The sequence below is a fragment of the Canis lupus genome, chromosome 24 (genome assembly GCF_011100685.1).
Source record: "Canis lupus familiaris isolate Mischka breed German Shepherd chromosome 24, alternate assembly UU_Cfam_GSD_1.0, whole genome shotgun sequence".
NCBI classification, from domain to species: domain Eukaryota; kingdom Metazoa; phylum Chordata; class Mammalia; order Carnivora; family Canidae; genus Canis; species Canis lupus.
Genome location: NC_049245.1, coordinates 9,510,226 through 9,529,134, shown reverse-complemented (window position 1 = coordinate 9,529,134; position 18,909 = coordinate 9,510,226). Strand labels below are relative to the sequence as shown.

The following is an 18,909-nucleotide window of genomic DNA, read 5'->3' as shown; positions in this document are numbered from 1 at the left end:
TGATACTGTATATAGAAAACCCAAAAGACTCCACCCCGAGATTGCTAGAACTCATACAGCAATTCAGCAATGTGGTAGGATACAAAATCAATGCCCAGAAATCAGTGGCATTTCTATACACTACAATGAGACCGAAGAAAGAGAAATTAAGGAATCAATCCCTTTTATAATTGCACCCAAAAGCATAAGATACCTAGGAATAAATCTAACCAAAGAGGTAAAGGATCTATACCCTAAAAACTACAGAACATTTCAGAAAGAAATTGAGGAAGACACAAAGAGTTGGAAAAACATTCCATGCTTATGGATTGGAAGAATAAATATTATGAAAATGTCTATGCTACCCAGGGAAATTTACACATTCAATGCAATCCCTATCAAAATACCATGGACTTTCTTCACAGAGTTGGTCAAATTATCTTAAGATTTGTAAGAAATCAGAAAAGACCCCAAATAGCCAAGGGAATATTGAAAAAGAAAACCAATGCCAGAGGCATCACAATGCCAGATTTCAAGCTGTATTACAAAGCTGTGATCATTAAGACACTATGGTACTGGCACAAAAACAGACACATAGATCAATGGAACAGAATAGAGAACCCAGAAATGGGCACTCAACTAATATTCGACAAAGCAGGAAATAGCCACTGGAAAAATGAAAGGCTCTTTAATTAATGGTGTTGTAAACATTAGACAGCCACATGCAGAATGATGCTGGACCATTCTCTTACACCATACACAAAGATAAACTCAAAATGGATGAAAGATCTACATGTGAGACAAGATTCCATCAAAATCCTAGAGGAGAACACAGGCAACACCCTTTTTGAACGTGGCCACAGCAACTTCTTGCAAGATACATCTATGAAGGCAAGGGAAACAAAAGCAAAAATGTACTATGAGACTTAAGATAAAAAGCTTCTGCACAGCAAAAGAAACAGTCCACAAAACTAAAAGACAACCTACAGAATGGGAGAAGATATTTGCTAATGACATATCAGATAAAGGGCTAGTATCCAAGATCTATAAAGAACTTAATCAAACTAAACACCCAAGAAACAAAAATTCCAATCATGAAATGGGCAGAAGACATGAACAGAAATTTCTCCAAAGTAGACATACACATGGCCAACAAGCACATGAGAACATATGCTGCATCACTTGTTATCATGGAAATACAAATCAAAACCACAATGAGATACCACCTCACATCAATGAGAATGGCAAAAACTAACAAGACAGGAAACAACAAATGTTGGAGAAGATGTGGAGAATGGGGAACCCTTTTGCACTGCTGGTGGGAATGCAAACTGGTACAGCCACTCTGGAAAACTGTGTGGAGGTCCCTCAAGAAGTTAATAATAGAGCTACTTTATGACCCAGCAATTGCACCACTATGTATTTACCCCAAGGATACAGATGTAGTAAAATGCCGGGACACCTGCACCCCAATGTTCATAGCAGCAATTTCCACAATAGCCAAACTGTGGAAGAGCCACGATGTCCTTTGACAGATGAATGGATTAAAAAGATGTGATACACACACACACACACACACACACACACACACAATGAAATATTACTTAGCCATCAGAAAGGACAAATACGCACCATTTACTTTGATGCAGATGGAACTGGAGGGTATTATGCTGAGTGAAGTAAGTCAATCGGAGAAAGACAATCATTATATGGTTTCATTCATATGGGGAATATAAAAAAAATAGTGAAAGGGAATAAAGGGGTAAGGAGAGAAAATGAGTGGGAAAAATCAGAGAGGGTGACAAAACATGTGAGACTTCTAACTCTGGGAAACAAACAAGGGGTAGTGGAAGGGAGGAGAGAGAGGGGGTATGGGGTGACTGGGTGACCTACACTGAGCACTAGGTGTTATACTATATGTTGGCAAATCAAATTCCAATAAAAAATATACATTAAAAAACTGCCCGTGAATTTATAATTACCTAAAAATAAAAAAAATTTAAACCAACATAACTGGCCATATTAAAGAGTAAAGTACTGATATATCACATACCAGTAATAAAACCCTAAAATCAGTACATAAAATATGTCTTATCAATCATGTTATCTTTCAAAGTATTCTACCTTAAGGCAGAAAAACTATAAGAACAGAACACAGTCAGTAGAAAAGAAAATAGGATTCCTTGTGTCACAATCATGCCCATAAATTGATAGGATAGAACAACGTCTGCAATCTACTCTTTACCTGATTTATACACGTATCTTAGGTCCAATCAAAGCATAAAATAGCTGAAAATTAAGGACTGGATGGTAACAACTTTGTAGCACAAACTATTTAAGGTTGCCCTTTACCAAGAAACAACAAAACTACATTCCTTTCAATTTCAACTTTAATGAATCTTCTGGAAGAACTCAAAAGCATGTACAAGCTTTATCCCAGACTCTGTTAAAACTGAATATATATTGAAATTACCTTCAAAATTTCAAAAACTTCAGATGCCTGGGTACAAGCTATAGAGTTGCTGATTTTGGGTGCAGCCAGGGCTTCAGAGTTTTTTAAAGCTCTCTAGGGATTCTAATATGCAGCCAAAGTTGAGAATCACCTCTCTAAGGCTACACCTAACTTCAGTTAGGATCAATTACTAAAATCATGAGTCAGTGCTAAAGAGCTAGGCCTATTAAATTCTGATGAAATCATATCACCAGGATCATTTCATATCCAACATATTAGTAATAGTAAAATTATATTCATAGTTAACATTTGAGTGTTTCTAAGTGCCAGAAATTGGAATAAAAATTCTTTATATATTATCTCAATCACAATATCTCCATAAGAAAAGTTTCTTAGAGGTAACTTGCATGGTCACACAAAGATATATACCTCTAAGGTCTATATTCTGTGCCTCTATGTGGTCAATAATGGCAACTTTACAAAGACAGATTTCTCCAAAGTAGACAAACAGTAAATGTCTTGGGAGGGTAAACTAACAATAGCCTGCATAAGGTAAATATACATTCTGATTCAGCAAATCTACTTCCAACTACATAAACAAACAAAAAACTACATATATGTACAAAGGGATATGTACATGAATATTTGTGAAATCATCAATGTTAATGGCAAAATCTAGAAACAACCTGAGTGCCCATCAATAAAGAAATAGTTAAATAAATACGGTAAATGGTATTTAGTAGTTTAAAAATTAATTGATCTAAAAAAAAGTAAAAATTTTTAACAATTAAAAAAATTATTTGATCTATATATATCAACATAGAAAGATTCCAAAATACATTTTGATGACTGACAAAAAACACTGTAAGTATCATATAATAATACCATTTATCTAAAAATCTATTATAGATACCAGAGTCTGATACCATTTATCTAAAACTAATAAAAAGAATAATACTATATACTCCAGCATTTCTGTTGACACAGAAAAAAGCAAATCAACAAATAAGTATGGCTATGGGAGTAGACCGGAGTCACTGGGACTGGAAATGGAAGTAAAAAGGAAGGTTAGGTTTAGGTAGAATGCTCCAATTTTTTTTTTTAAGATTTATTTGTTTATTTATTCATGATAGACAGACAGAGAGAGGCATGCAGAGACACAGGCAGAGGAAGAAGCAGGCTCCATGCTGGGAGCCCAACGCGGGACTCAATCCCAGGACTCCAGGATAGCACCCTGGGCCGAAGGCAGATGCCAAACCGCTGAGCCACCCAGGGATCCCCAGAATGCTCCCATTTTTAAAAAGGTAACATATTCCTGTACCACACAATTAAAAAGGAACAAATATAATGTTAAGTAACCAACTATATTTTATAATGTGAAGTTTGTTATATTTTGTTAATTTATATTATATGTATTATTTATATTATTGTATCTATTAATAGTACACATTTATAAGGCACAGGTTCCAGCTCCTGATAATGGAGTAGCTTATATGAGACTAACCCACAGACCAGTAACAATTATAAACTCTGGTCAGAATTTTTTAAATAAAAAAAAATGTTTTAAAGCAAAGCTATTTGAAGGCTAGTAACCAAAAGCTGGCAGAAATAGGAGATGATTCAACCACTGAAAGAAAAGAAACATACTGGGTGAGATCACATTTACACAGCTTTCCCCATGAGGCACTACAGTCAAAACTGTAGATGCACAACAAAAAGATCTCAAATTGAAAACTACAGTCTTGCCAGGTGGAGATGACGGTATTTGGCACTACTGAAGCAGCTGAAAATTGAGGGAAGAATCCTGGAAAGGAGAAAGACACACATACAAAAAAAAATGAAGCCCACAAATCTATGTAAACGTCCCTTCAAATTCTTGAATGAGCCCTTAACTGTTCATACAAGATGCAAGATTCCATAGAGTTTAGTAAAGAAAACAACAGCTGAAAAGCTGACACAGATTTTGAAAAATACTTGCCGTAGAAGAGACAACATTTCAAGTTTGAGACTTTTGAATGAAACCCTACAATGGCCATATCATAGGACAAAAGACCACAAGCTAGTACTAAGGATTAACCCTAAGTTTAAAAACAAAACTGAAAGAGACTCACTTTCACAAAGCCTGAAAACCAGACTGTGACAAAATCAAGGGGATCTACAAATGATTTTACTACATGCTAAAACAAAACTCAGTATCATTCAAAGGAAGATAACAAATCCATAGTCTTTAAAATGTATCATCCATAATGCCCAGGTTGCAATATATACATATATGTATATAATGACATACAACAAAACAAAAAAATGTGATCCAGAGTCAAGGAAAAAAAACTATCAATAGAAACTGACCTACCAATGACCTAAATTTTAGAATTAACAATCAAGGGCTTTTAAATAACAATAAACATGTTAATAATGGGTATTTTAAGTGAAGACAAAGGGACTTTCAGGGGAAATACAGAAACTTTTAAAAAATGGAAACTTTAGAACTGAAAATACAGTATTTTATATTGTTAAAAAAAAACGCAAATTAGATTGATACCAATTGGACACTGTAGAAGAAAAGACGTGAACTTCAGGACAATTCAACAGAAATCATACAAATGGAAGTATAATGGTTAATTTTATGTGTCAACCTGACTGGGCTACAGGGTGCCCAGGTATTTGGTCAAACATTATTTTGGGTGTGTCTGCGTGTGTCTGATGAGGATGAGATTAACATTTAAACTGGTAGACTGAAAAAAAATAAAAAATATACACTGGTAGACTGAAGCAGACTGCCCTCCTTATGTAGGTGGACCTTGTTTAATCAGTTGAAATACTTCATAGAACTAAAAGAATACTCTCCTCTTAAAGAGAATGCTTTTTGCCTGACTGCCTTCAAACTGGAACATTTTTTCCATCTTTACACTTAACTAAAACATTGGCTCCTCCTCAGTCTCGAGCCTGCTAGCCTTCAGACTGGAAATGCACAACTAGCTCTCCTGGTTCACAGGCCTTTGGACTTGGATTGAACTATACCATTGGATCTCCTGGGTCTCCAGCTTGCTGACTGACTTGGGACTTGTCAGCCTCCATAATTGTGTTAAATATGAAAGCCAAATCTTTATAATAAATCTGATAAAGAGATCAATCTCCTATTTGTTCTGTTTTACTAGAGAATCCTGACTAATACAGAAATCACAGAGGAAAAACAACAGCTGAAAAATGAGTGCTTCAATAACACACGACAGTATCAGGTGTCTTCATACAAGTAGAATTAAAGTCCCAGAAACAAATGATGAAGATTATGGACAAGAAAAAATATCTAAACAAATATTGTCCAAAAGTTCTCCTAATTTGATTAAAAATATTAACCACAGGTTCAGCAGGCACAGTAAAAGGCACAAAGAAACCACACCTAGGCATATCATTGTTAAACTGCTGAAAACCAAAGATAAAAAACAATTCTTAAAAACAAAGAAAAAGAACAGAATTCTGATTTGTGCTACAAAAATTTCTCTCTCACTAATCCAAAACTTTGAAAACATTATGCTAAGTGAAATAAGCCAGACCCAAAAGGACAAATGTTATATGATTCCACTTATAGGAACTACCTACAGAAGGCAAAGTTATAGAGAAAAAAAGCAGAATAGAGGTTACCAGGGCCTGGAGAAAAGGGAGAATGAGTAGATACTATTTAATGAGTACAGAGTATTCTTCTTGGGATGATAAAAAAGTTATGGAAATGCGTAGTGGTGATAGTTATACAACACTGAATGTACTTATTAATACCACTGAATTATATACTTAAATATTGTTAAAATAGTAAATTTTATGTTATATATTTTTTACAATAAAAAAAGTGCTGAAAGAAAAAAATTGACAAGTCTGTATCCAACAAGAAATTATCTTTTAAAAGTAAAGACAAATTTTTTTTTTTCAGATAATGAAAGCTGACTTTTTACCACCACATCTACCACATTATCAGAAATGCTTGTTCTAGGCTGAAGGGAATAAGACCAGAATGAAATTCACATCTATATATAAGAATGAAATACTAAGTTTGTGAGAAACTATGTAAAAGATTATTTTAGAATAAACCTGAGAAAGCCATTCTGAAAACTTCTGAAACACTTGAAGGAGATAAAAACCTACCACAGATGCCCTCCCACCACCACAAAAGGTAATCAAGTTTAAAGCACATCATTAAGTACCAGTATACAAACTAATCCTGATTAAGGATTAGGCAAGTGCCCAATATAGGACAGCATTTAAAATTTTTTAATCTAAATCATAGATAGAATTTCTCCTTCCAAAACAAACAATCCAATCATGAAATGGGCAAAAGACATGAACAGAAATTTCACAAAGGAAGACATAGACATGGCCAACAAACACATGAGAAAATGCTCCGCATCACTGGCCATCAGGGAAATACAAATCAAAACCACAATGAGATACCACCTCACACCAGTGAGAATGGGGAAAATTAACAAGGCAGGAAACAACAGGAGAGGATGTGGAGAAGGGGGAACCCTGTTGCACTATTGGTGGGAATGTGAACTGGTGCAGCCACTCTGGAAAACTGTGTGGAGGGTCCTCAAAGAGTTAGAAATAGATCTGCCCTATGACCCAGCAATTGCACTGCTGGGGATTTACCCCAAAGATACAGATGCAGTGAAACGCCGGGACACCTGCACCCCGATGTTTCTAGCAGCAATGTCCACAATGTCAGCAATGTCCACAATACCCACACTGTGGAAGGAGCCTCGGTGTCCATCGAAAGATGAATGGATAAAGAAGATGTGGACTATGTATACAATGGAATATTACTCAGCCATTAGAAACGACAAATACCCACTATTTGCTTCGACGTGGAGGGACCTGCAGGGTATTGTGCTGAGTGAAATAAGTCAATCAGAGAAGGACAAACATTATATGGTCTCATTCATTTGGGGAATGTAAAAATTAGTGAAAGGGAATAAAGGGAAAGGAGAGAAAATGAATGAAAATCTCAGTGAGGGTGACAAAACATGAGAGACACCTAACTGGGAAATGAACAAGGGGTAGTGGAAGGGGAAGTGGGTGGGGGGTTGGGGTGACTGGGTGATGGGCACTGAGGGGGGCACTTGGCGGGATGAGCACTGGGTATTACGCTATATGTTGGCAAACTGAACTGCAATAAAAAAAAAAAAAAAAAAAGAATTTCTCCTTCCAAATTCACAATATGTCAATACTATTCTTTTTTTGTAAAAAAAAAAAAGATGAACATAATCATTAAACTTTCAAATACCTTATTTATTCAGAGAACATTTCTTGCTGGTCAGTTATATAAGGAATCCATGCATAACACAAATATACAGTTCTTATTTTGAGACTATTTTGAGACTATATAGCTGAAAATTATAATAATTTTCAGAAATTAGAAAGTAAATGGACAGTCACTGATTGAGTAGAGGAAGATGAATCCTGATGCCTGATAGCCAAGACATCAGCAAACTAATCTCCACGGTAAACAAATTCCTGCCAAAGAAACACTAGAAGAGTTGAGAATAGAAGGCATTTGGTATTTCTGAAAGCCTGGGTGGGACTAAAAATAGGAGACTGGTGGAAAATGACAATAAGAAACATGTAGATGCCTAAATCCCCTCCTCATGCTCACAAAAAATATGAGGTAAACTCTTCAGAGAAACTAAACCATATGGGCCCCAAATTAGTAGGCATCAGCACAGATGGGGGCAGGTATAATCAGGGCCTCTACTTTAAAACAGGGTTCTACATGAAAGTCTAAAATAGGAAAGGTGAGACCTCCAGCTCCTGCCCTTATTCTGTACCAGAATACTGGCTATATAGAGCTGCCAGTCCTGGGAAAATATCTCTCTCACTAATCCAAAAAGAAAACATAGATAGTTTTGTTGGGAAACACCTGGAAATTCCCTCAACAAAAAAACTTAATCATACCACCCCTCTGAGGTCAACAGGACCTGACATACACACAAACCTTCCAAATTTTAAGTACCATATATATTAAAAAAACAATTTTTAAGTAAAAAATAAAGTACCATACTCATGAATATGAAAACAGCAAGGGGTTACCAGATAGTTGGAAAAATTTGCTAACATGTATGAAGCAAACAAAAAGAAATTAACAGTAGTAAAAAGAATAAAAAATTTAAAAAAATTTTAAAAAGAAATTAACAGTAGTGATAGATAACAGCAGATAACAAATTTTAAGCCACAATGATCCTAAGAGAGATGAGCGAAAATACCTAGTTCATAAAATAAGAACAGGGCACTACATTTTAAAAGTATTAATAACTGGGGCACCTGGCTGACTTAGTCAATAAAGCATGCAACTCTTGATCTCAGGGTCACGATTTCAAGCCCCACGTTGGGTCTAGAGCTTACTTAAAAAAAAAAGTCTTAGTCACTGACTAATCCCTAGAAATTAAAACAATAAAATCCAAAATAACAAATTCATCAGAATTAGAAGGTTTAGGAGACAAAATTGTAGATATTTCTGAGACAGTAGGGTAAGAGATTTCAAAGGAGAAAAAAAATAATTTTTGAAAAAGGCACAAGGGATTGGAGCACAAGATATAACAACCAATTCATAGAAATTAGAAAAATAAAATAGAGGAAAGATAGAGCAAGAGATTAATACACAATTTTTTTTTTGTTTCCCCACAACTAAACCACATGAATTTCCAGATTAAAAGTACTCAGTACTCAGTACCAGGCATACTGAATAAAAAAAGACCCATTCCAAGATGCTTCATTGTAATAGTAAGAACAAAAAGAATTAAGGCTTCCTTCCAAAGATGAAAAATATACCACAAAGACCTGGGAATCAAATTGCATAACAGCAAGACTGAAAAGTAGAACATAAGGGAACAGTTTCTCCAAAACTGTTGGAAAAGTAGAAAATAAAAATTAACTTAAAAAAAAATAAAAATTAACTTAAAAAACATATGCATAAATATGTAGCTATGATTTCATTGTTAAAATAGACATATAAAACACATTCACACATATATTTATAACATATATTTATAACTTTTCAAAGTCATTAGATAATCATCAGACATTAGTCTTGATCATTTTAAGTTACCACATAACATGTCATCATATGATAATTTGCTTACATTCCTCTTTGTTAGACATAAGATTTTTTCAAATTTTTTGACATTCTTAATAATGCTTATTGTGAACTACATAAATTTTTGTCTATATTTCTAATATCAAATTCCTACAAGCAGAATAAGTTTATGGCTTTGCTCTATACTACTACTTAGCAGTCCTCCAATATTTCTGCCAATTTACATTTGTACCTACATTTACATTTACATTTGTTCATCGCATCACACACTTATGAGCAATAATACAGTATTTTTAACTCTCACAAATTTAACATGTACTTATTTGAATTTCCCTATTAATTATATTCTATTATCTATTTATGACTCTTGATCATTTTTCTTTTGGGGTACTATTTGTATTTGTGTGGTTTTTAATTTTACATACCTTTTCAAGATGAAGGATAGGTATCACTTTCTCATATTTATGGTTAAGTGTTTTTTTTTTTTTCTCTTAATTCTTATGTACTCACACTTTTGTTCTTCCTTTTCTTGTACTTGGTCCCTAGAAAGGCTTTCTGCAGCTCAAAGACAGATAAATGTTGACCTAAGTTTTCTTCTCTCTCTTTCTGAGGAGGTAGTATTAAGGTTTTATTGTTAGTAATTATTTTAAGTGACTTAAAAGGGATCCTTTAGCAATACTTCTATAAAAGCAAGAGCATGGGGGGAGGGAGGATCTTCAGGAATACAAAAGCGCCTTAAAAATCAAATAATTTTTTATGTATCTTTTAACCATAAATATTTCAACATATAAGCTTCCTTCCTTAAATATCAGAGTATTATGTGGATTAAAGCACTGTAACACTTCCAGGTATATATGCCAATATAGCTTAAATTTGAAAAGTTTTTACTTACTTGTGGTCATGATGTTAGGAGGGCAAGAGGGTATTCCATGATCTACTGCCCATCTGTAGGCTCCTTCTCCAACTAAAAAGCTAACAGAAAAATTATTCTTTTAAAAACTTAGTATCATCTTCTATATATTCAATAAGTATAAATCATATAGTAAGGCAATTGAAAAAATGTCTTGCATATAGATTTAATTCTAGATTTACCTCAAAATTATAATATGGTTTATATGCCCCAAATTTTAAAATCTTCCCCAAGTTAAAAAGTTTACAAATGAAAATGGTACAATTTCATCTGCAATAACCAACAAGTAAAAATGGGCACAATTCAACATAAGAAGGAAAAAAATAGTTGATCTCCCAGTGGAAAATATTATGATTTACCTTGGATCATCATGGTCACAAGATCCATTTAATCAGGGTAAGAATCAAAGTTTCAGTGAATGTCTTCAGATTTGATATTCTTGCCTACTTTAACAACTAGATGTACGAGTGGGTACATGTAGAGATGCCCCAAAACAATGAGATGTACTTATATTTGCAAGTCTTGATGAAACAAAAATGTACATATGATCTATATGTATGCCCCTCAGAATCATTTCTACTGTGATTAAGTACTGTGGTGCGTGCCAAAAGTAATTTTTAAGCCCTAAACTGCAAGTTTTAACATAATGAAATAAACAAAAGGATACTGTTAGCTAACTGTAAAACACTTATTTTCAGAGATTTCAAATATCATGTAGGATAATTAACCACTCTATTCCCTAACACAGTAATAGCAAGCAGCTGCCATAATAACCATTCATTCATCTCCTTCCATCCAACTTCTTAAAGATCTCAGCCAGCTAGTAATGGGTTTCCTTGAAGTTTTCTGCTCCTTATCTTTTGTTCCTGTTCTTCTAATCATTCTAACACTAAAACTCCAAGTAATACATATTGAAGTCTTTAGATTCATTTGTTAATAAGAAGACCAGTGACAGACTGGCAAAACAAAATCTAAGGAGCCATCCAAAAGCATCCAAATAGTTCTAGTGAGAAAGTAAATAATTAAGTCCAATAACTATTTTCTAATATATATAAAGGTAGGAGGCATTGAAAAAAGAGAGAAGAGAGGGCCAACATGAATAAACAAGTTTACCCCTTCAAACTTCTATTTTTTTTTAATTCTAAAGGATTCTGAAAATAGAAAAGTTTATCCTATTCCTATATAAAATGAAGACCACTGCAAAGAAAAGCTATCACATAAAGTTCAAATGGAGAATGACAGAAATAGAAACCTGAATAGGAGTTGAGCCATCCTAATGGCTTTTTTAGCACTTCCTTCTTCTAGAAAAGGAATGTGATATAATAAGTAACTTCTCTTCATGTGAAGATGTAAAAGACATGCCAAAGTAGCATATTAAATGACCAGAACAGAAGTTTGGAGCTAACTCTAGTATTCTTAGCACGCCCATTGGTCATCTTGGGTCCAATCCCAGTATCTGGAATCAATGGCATTTTACAAAATATTCTTAGTTTTATTTTTCATTTCTTAAACAGTCATTGCTTCTAAATTAAATCAATTTGCCATTGGCTGCTATGCAAGTTTTTAAAATAGTTGAGACATTTTACAATATTCACAAGAAGTTGACTATTTGGATGCCATCTTATGGATAAGAATACTGAATAACTGACCTTTTCTTATTATCAAAAACTACCTGTCTAGTAGTTAATCATCACACAAAATGGCATATGCATGCCTTTGAAATCATTTCAAAATTCTGAAAAGCTACATGTTACTAACATGTCAAAAAATCACTTTCTAGAAAATTAAATGCAGTATCAATTCACTGTTCTCTCAATCTTATGACTCTCCAACTAGAAAGCTTTTAGAGAAATTTGCCCCAATCAAGTTGGGAAATCCCATCGACCATACCTTTATAATATATCCAGAATCTGACCACTTCTCATCACCTCTCCTGCTACCACCTTTGTCTGAATCACCATCATCTGTTACCTGGATTGTTCCAATGGACTCATTACTTTCATGTATGCCTTGCTTTGCTCCCTGCCCCAACTATGCTCACCAGCCACTGATGTCCTTGTAATAATACACAATGACGTTCTTCTCAGAACCTGCAAAATCTCTCATGAGAAATCTAGTGTAAAAACTGGAATCTTCAAAGAGAATCTCAAGTGATCTGACCCTTTCTGCTCCCTCCTTACCTGCCCTATGATTCTTCCTGCCCCCTGGCTTACTCTACTCCAGCCTCCTGTAAAAACACAAATATGTCAAGGGACTTCTAGGCTCAAGGCTTTCACCCTGAGTATTTCTTCTATCAGGTTCTTCCTTATTTCCCAAATGGCAAATTCTCTCATCTGCTCAAATGTCTCCCCTTAATGAGGCCTATTTAAAACTATATCCAACACATTACATTCCCCTACCCCGGACTCCTAGTCCCTATCATTTTGCTCTGTCATTCTGCCCTGTCATTTTCTTTTTTCTACCTTCTAACATACTAGACACTTCTTTATAATTTACATATTATATCTGTTGTTTACTTCTAACTTCCCCAAATAAATTGTAAGCTTCTTAAGAGTTGGAATCTTTGTTTTGTCATTGACATATCCAAGCATTCACCACAGTGCCTAAAGCATACTAAGCATCAGATAAACACTGGCAAAAAAATCAAACAAATAATAAACTAGGGTGTCAAAATTCCTTAAGGAACAGCATTTTCCTTGTGTTATGCCCAATTTAATTAACATTAAAACAAATCTGATATGATGTAAAACAAAAAGCAACAACACTCTATACTGAGAGCAGCCCTGAGCTCTGGTGACTGAAACTTTCAACAAGCTGCACCCCAAGTGCTTTTGCAAGCACTAACACAGCCAAACTTCCCAAAAAGAGCTCTCTGGGCAAATATGAGATGTGAACTGCAACCTCATGGATGGCAATCATCAATTTTCAAAGAACCATGACTCTATCCATAATCAATCTAAAAATGTGTCATTTTGTGATTCAGAAAGCTCTCAAGAATGTTCAAGGATCTCAAAAATCAAAATACATTATTCTGGATGAGAAAGATACAAGAGAAAATGGGAACTGTTTCTCTAGACTTAAAAACTGATTTCTATTTATTTTACACATTGCTTCTTTGTTCACAATAAATATACAAGATTGAAGAAAGACAAATTACAGACACATAAAGTACAAATAAAGGAGAACTTGCTGTATTTGGAAATAACATACCAGCCATATAAAATAATAAAAATTTAACTCTTTAAAAATTTTTAATTTAATTTCAATTTTAATTTTTTTAATTTAAAAAATGACTTTTTAAAAAGACAGAACCTCAGCATAAGCAATTGACACACAAAAAAAATGAACAATTCTAAAAGATTGTGTATTACAAAATATATCCCATCGATGTTCACATTTCTCTGGCTGTCATAAAATTTTTTCTACTATTTTTATTTTGTTTTTTAAATTATATGTTTGAATGGGAATCCATCTAAATCTATGCCTTCTGATTAGTTTCTTTTAATCATTCATGTTTTAATAGTCTTTTCACATTCATACAAGAAAAGTAGTACAAATTTGAGTGAATTTATGAACTATAATAGATTAAATAGTACTTTAAAGTAAACAATGTACCAAAAAGTAAATTTGCCTCTGAAAAAAATCCTAGGGTCTAATGAGCACCTTAGGTTTTATTTATACTAAACATAAAACATTTGTCTAGCTTCCCCCTTTTCATCAAAAGAAACATAATTTCCAAAAATTATAACTTCTATATTAGGAGTCAGCAAAGTTTTTTATAAAGGGCCAGATAGTAAATAGGTTGGCTTTGTAGCCACAGTGTCTCTTTTGCAACAACTCTATTTGGCCCTGTGGTACACAAGTAGCCATAGACAATGCATACACAAATGGGTATGGCTATGCCCAGTAAAGCTTTATTTACAAAAGCAAGCAGCAGACCAGATTCGGCCCATCAGCCATAGTTTGCCAACTCCTGTTCTAAATGATAATGCCTATCGTAATGGAAGAAGAAAGATTCAAGCTATACTTTTATAAATAAAATAAAGAAACTTGGGTAAATATGACATAGTTTATAATGGTAGTCCCACCAAGTTTATGAAGATACTAAATATGCAACAAATCTGAACAAACACCAATATTTAAACAATACAACATATCATGGTGGCTATAACCAAAAACTAAGGTATACAAATAAATGAACTTTTTTTTAAGATTGTATTTATTTATTCATGAGAGACACAGAGAGATAAAGGCAGAAACAGAAGGAGAGGGAGAAGCAGGCTCCATGCAGGGAGCCCAATGTGGGACTTGATCCCGGAACCATGGGATCACACCCTGAGCCAAAGGCAGACACTCAACCACTGAGCCACCCAGGTGCCCCATAAATGAACTTGTTATTTAAAGACTTCAATAAAAAAATTAATTAATTAATTAATAATAAATAATAAATAAATACTTCTTAGAAAAGACACATTATATGTAATGCCTTGCTGTCCCCACACAGTGGAAACAGATGACACCAGAAGACCATGCTTTCTAAGTATTCCATCTGCTTTTGACAGTTTTTGTACCTTTATGCCTGGCATACAGAAAACAAACAATAAATATTTGCTGAGTGAAAGGGAAATGAATTAATAATTAAATGGTCATAAACAGTTACTTCTCATTATTATAAAAAGGATTCTATTTTCCCTTTACTTCTAATCTGCTGCTTCTAATGTGATATGAAAGGACTCCAAAATTTCCTAATAGCCTAACAGTGGTCAAGTGTGGGATTCAGTTTCATTATCTGCAAAATGTGTCATAAATCATTGTATAATTTTTATGAGTTAATGCATGCAAACCACATAAAACTGCCTGATTAAGTGTACAAAAGCAGTAACTATTAGCTATTATCATTATAGAAATTACATAACTAGACTTATCATGGCCATATGAAAATAAGCTCAGAGTAAAAACATGATAAAATTGGTTTTGTTGATTTAAAACATTCAAGGAATTTGACTGTTTCTCAGTTACTGCAGTATACAATGAACATCCAGGAATGTGAGAGATTTCTGCTTCTGGACAAGATAGAGTAACAGGGAACAAATTTACACTGTTGCCTGAAGAAATTGTTTTAAAAATCAAATAAAACGTAGGAAACAATAGTTTTCAGATATCAGTAGGCAACATAAGGACAGTGGTCCTTGAGAGAAATGAAATAAACAAGGTAAATCTATGAATGACCCAGCTTACTTCCTAGAGAGGTTCTAGGCCATGACACAGAAAGAATTCAGGCAAAGCCAAGCAGTTTCTCAGTTGAAGAGAAAGAGCTGGGCATCTGGAGAAACCCAGACAGCCAGGATTTACAGGGGACAGCTGCACAGAGAAAGGACTCTGAGATCTGCACAGTTTCCTCTTGTCTTCAGCTGAGTAGAGATAAGTGTATGTGTAATAGGAAATCACCCAAAGCCTGGGAAAGAATACCACAAAAGTTTCAAGCCCCAAGTTCACAAAGGGACAGGAAGAACCCCTGTTCCCAGCAAAGTAAGAAATCTCATTCTAGCTCCATCTGTTATTGTACTCAGAAGAGTTTTTACCCAATAGCAAAGCAAAATTAGCTCAAGGCTAAATGTTTCTCTAGCTGCATGTAACAAAGTATAAAGCAAAACCTGAAAGGATGAACCTGTCTCTAAATAATTTAACCACATCCTCCAATAAAGCTCAAGAATATTTGTTAAAATTTAAAAATAGCACCAAATAAGGTAAAATTCACAATGCCTCGAATGCAATAAAAAATTACCAAGCATGCAAATAAACAAGGAAATCCAACCAATAATGAGAAGAGAAATAATTCAATCGAAAACTCAGAAATGACAAAGATGATAGTCAATTAGTAAATGAAGATATTACAGCATTTATTATAACTCTATCCGTATGTTCAAGAAGCTACATGAAAGATTAAACATGTTAAGTAAATACACAGAAGACACTTTTTAAAGCTGCAAATCAAGTTTCTGAAGGCATCTACAATGTCAGAGATGAAAAATGAGCTTCATACGATTAACAAATGATTAGATATTGCAGAAAAATAATGAACTTGAAAACAGCAATGGAAATTATTCAAAATGAAACAGAAAAATAAATGGAAAAAGTAAACTATTTATCAATGATCTGTAGGACTATAAGAGGTCAAATACATATGCAACTGGAGTCCTAAAAATATTATCTTTAGAAATAATAGTCAAGGGATCCCTGGGTGGCACAGCGGTTTGGCGCTTGCCTTTGGCCCAGGGCGCGATCCTGGAGACCCGGGATGGAATCCCACATAGGGCTCCTGGTGCATGGAGCCTGCTTCTCCCTCTGCCTGTGTCTCTGCCTCTCTCTCTCTCACTGTGTGCCTATCATAAATAAATAAAAATTTTTTAAAAAAACTATAGAAATAATAGTCAAAATTTTTCCAAATTTGATAAAGTATATTTCCCTACATATCCAAGATGCAAAATAAACCCAAACCATTACAAGAAAAGAAAAAACAAAAAAACAACAAAAAAGAAAAAAAAAGAAAAAACAGACCAATATATCTCATAAGTTATGAGATACAAAAATTCTTTATAAAATCTTAGCAAGTTGGATCCACCAATATATCAAAAGGATAATAAATTATGGTCAAGTGGAATTAATCCCAAAAATGTAATTGTTACTGTAACAGCTGACAATCAACCCATCACTGACTAAATAAGAAAAATTGTAAGATCATCTTAATAGATGATAGAAAAGTATTTGAGAAAGTACAACAGCCATTCCTATTAAAGACTCTCAGAACACAAGAAGGAGACTTTCTTAGCATAATAAAGAACACTTATGATAAACCTACAGCAACCATCATACTTAAGGGTAAAAGACCAAATGCTTCCACCCTAAGATCACAAACAAGGCACGATGCCCACTCTCACATTTCTTTTTTTTTTTTTTTTTTTCTCTCTCACATTTCTATTCCATATAGCACTGGAGGTCCTAGCCACTGCAACAAAGAAAAGGAAATTAATTAAATGAACCCAGGTTAGAGAGGAAGAAATAAAACAATCTTTATTCTCAGGAGACATTACTGTCTATGTAGAAAATCTTATCAAATCTATAAAAATAATAGTATAAAACAAATAAATTTAGCAAATTCTCAGGAAAGAGTATCAATGTAATAAAATCAATCATATTTCTATATTGGCAAGAAACAACTGGAAATTAACCTGCTTGGCTCAGTCAGAGGAGCATGCAACTCTTGATCTTGGGGTCATGAGTTCGAGCTTAAGCTAGGTGCAGAGATTGCTTAAAATCAATCAATCAAGAAATAAACATTAAAAAAAAATTTTAAATAAAAAATGTTATAAGAAAAAAAAACTATCAATTATTAGAGCTGGATGCCAGGTTCATGAGAGCTCTTTACAATGTTCTCTCTACATTTATAAATACTTGAAAAGTCCAAAGTTTTTTAATGAAAATTATATGTTAATGCTGGAGAAAAGATGTAATCTGACTAATCTTAACATCATAATATGTTTCTCCAGAAGAGAAAAATTAAGTACTTTTATTCTAAAATCATCTCAAAATTAAAATTAGTTTGGACTCTGGACTTTTAAAAGTTTCATAATAAAAGATCCCAATTGTGCACTTAGTAACAGCAAAAAAAATCTCTGTAATCAACTACAAAACCAAAAATTAATTCTGATCTCCTTTCTGCTTTAATCTGTAATATTCAATTGCATCCAAAGCTCTGTCAAGTGTACAAAATGTTCCAAGATTAGAGAATAAAGTGTGTCTTCCTCTCAAAGGCAAGCTACTGCTGGTGTGTAACCAACAGCATCAGCCTTCTGTGGATAAAAACAGCCTTCAAACAGCACATGCACCAAAGACCAAAGACCCAGGGAAAGTCAGGCAGAACAAAGCAGTTACCAGGGAGGAATTCGGCCAGCAGAGAGCTTGCCCTTCTGCCCTTCACACAAGAGTCTGTTTGCAACTGAGACTGGATTCTTGATTCCTACAAAGTAAAATTGGCAGAAAATGAAGTCAGAAAAATACCTTCAAGTTTCCCACTCAGCTTTGTGGCTGTTTCAATAAAACAATTTTTAAATACCTTAGAAAACTCTTATGTATACTAATGAAAACCCTTAATTATTATGAACAATAAGGATCAATAAATAAATGAATCAACAAATAATCAACAAATAAATGAATACCTAGGGGATACAAGAAAGAATATAAAACATACATTCTCATGATTTGTCAGGTGCTGCAGCTTAATAGATACTGAAATTAGGTTTCTTGTTAATAGATTTCAGAATAGAATTTAAAAAATAAACTGAAAAAAATAATAAAAATAAAAAATAAACTGAAAGTATGGCATCTACTATCAAAAAGTGAATTTCTTCCAAAGAATCAACATGATTACAAATAGCTGCATACCCACCTTCATATTTACCTTCATACAGTGGGGAGAAGAGGCCAAGT

The 18,909-nt window shown here is 33.9% G+C and overlaps 1 protein-coding gene across 7 annotated transcripts in view; it reads right to left on the bottom strand.

The window, feature by feature from the left end:
* TASP1 (taspase 1) overlaps positions 1-18,909 on the bottom strand; it is a 313,757-nt gene that overhangs the window by 243,286 nt on the left and 51,562 nt on the right. For all 7 annotated transcript variants that reach the window (XR_005377556.1, XR_005377557.1, XM_038571594.1 and 4 more), the window contains 2 exons: positions 18,355-18,439; positions 10,405-10,484 (listed from right to left, as the gene is read on the bottom strand). Coding sequence is in view for 5 of the 7 variants with exons in the window: in XM_038571594.1 (XP_038427522.1) it covers positions 10,405-10,484; positions 18,355-18,439 (165 nt within the window). In the remaining 2 variants the exon portion in view is untranslated. The remainder of the gene's footprint in view (positions 1-10,404; positions 10,485-18,354; positions 18,440-18,909) is intronic.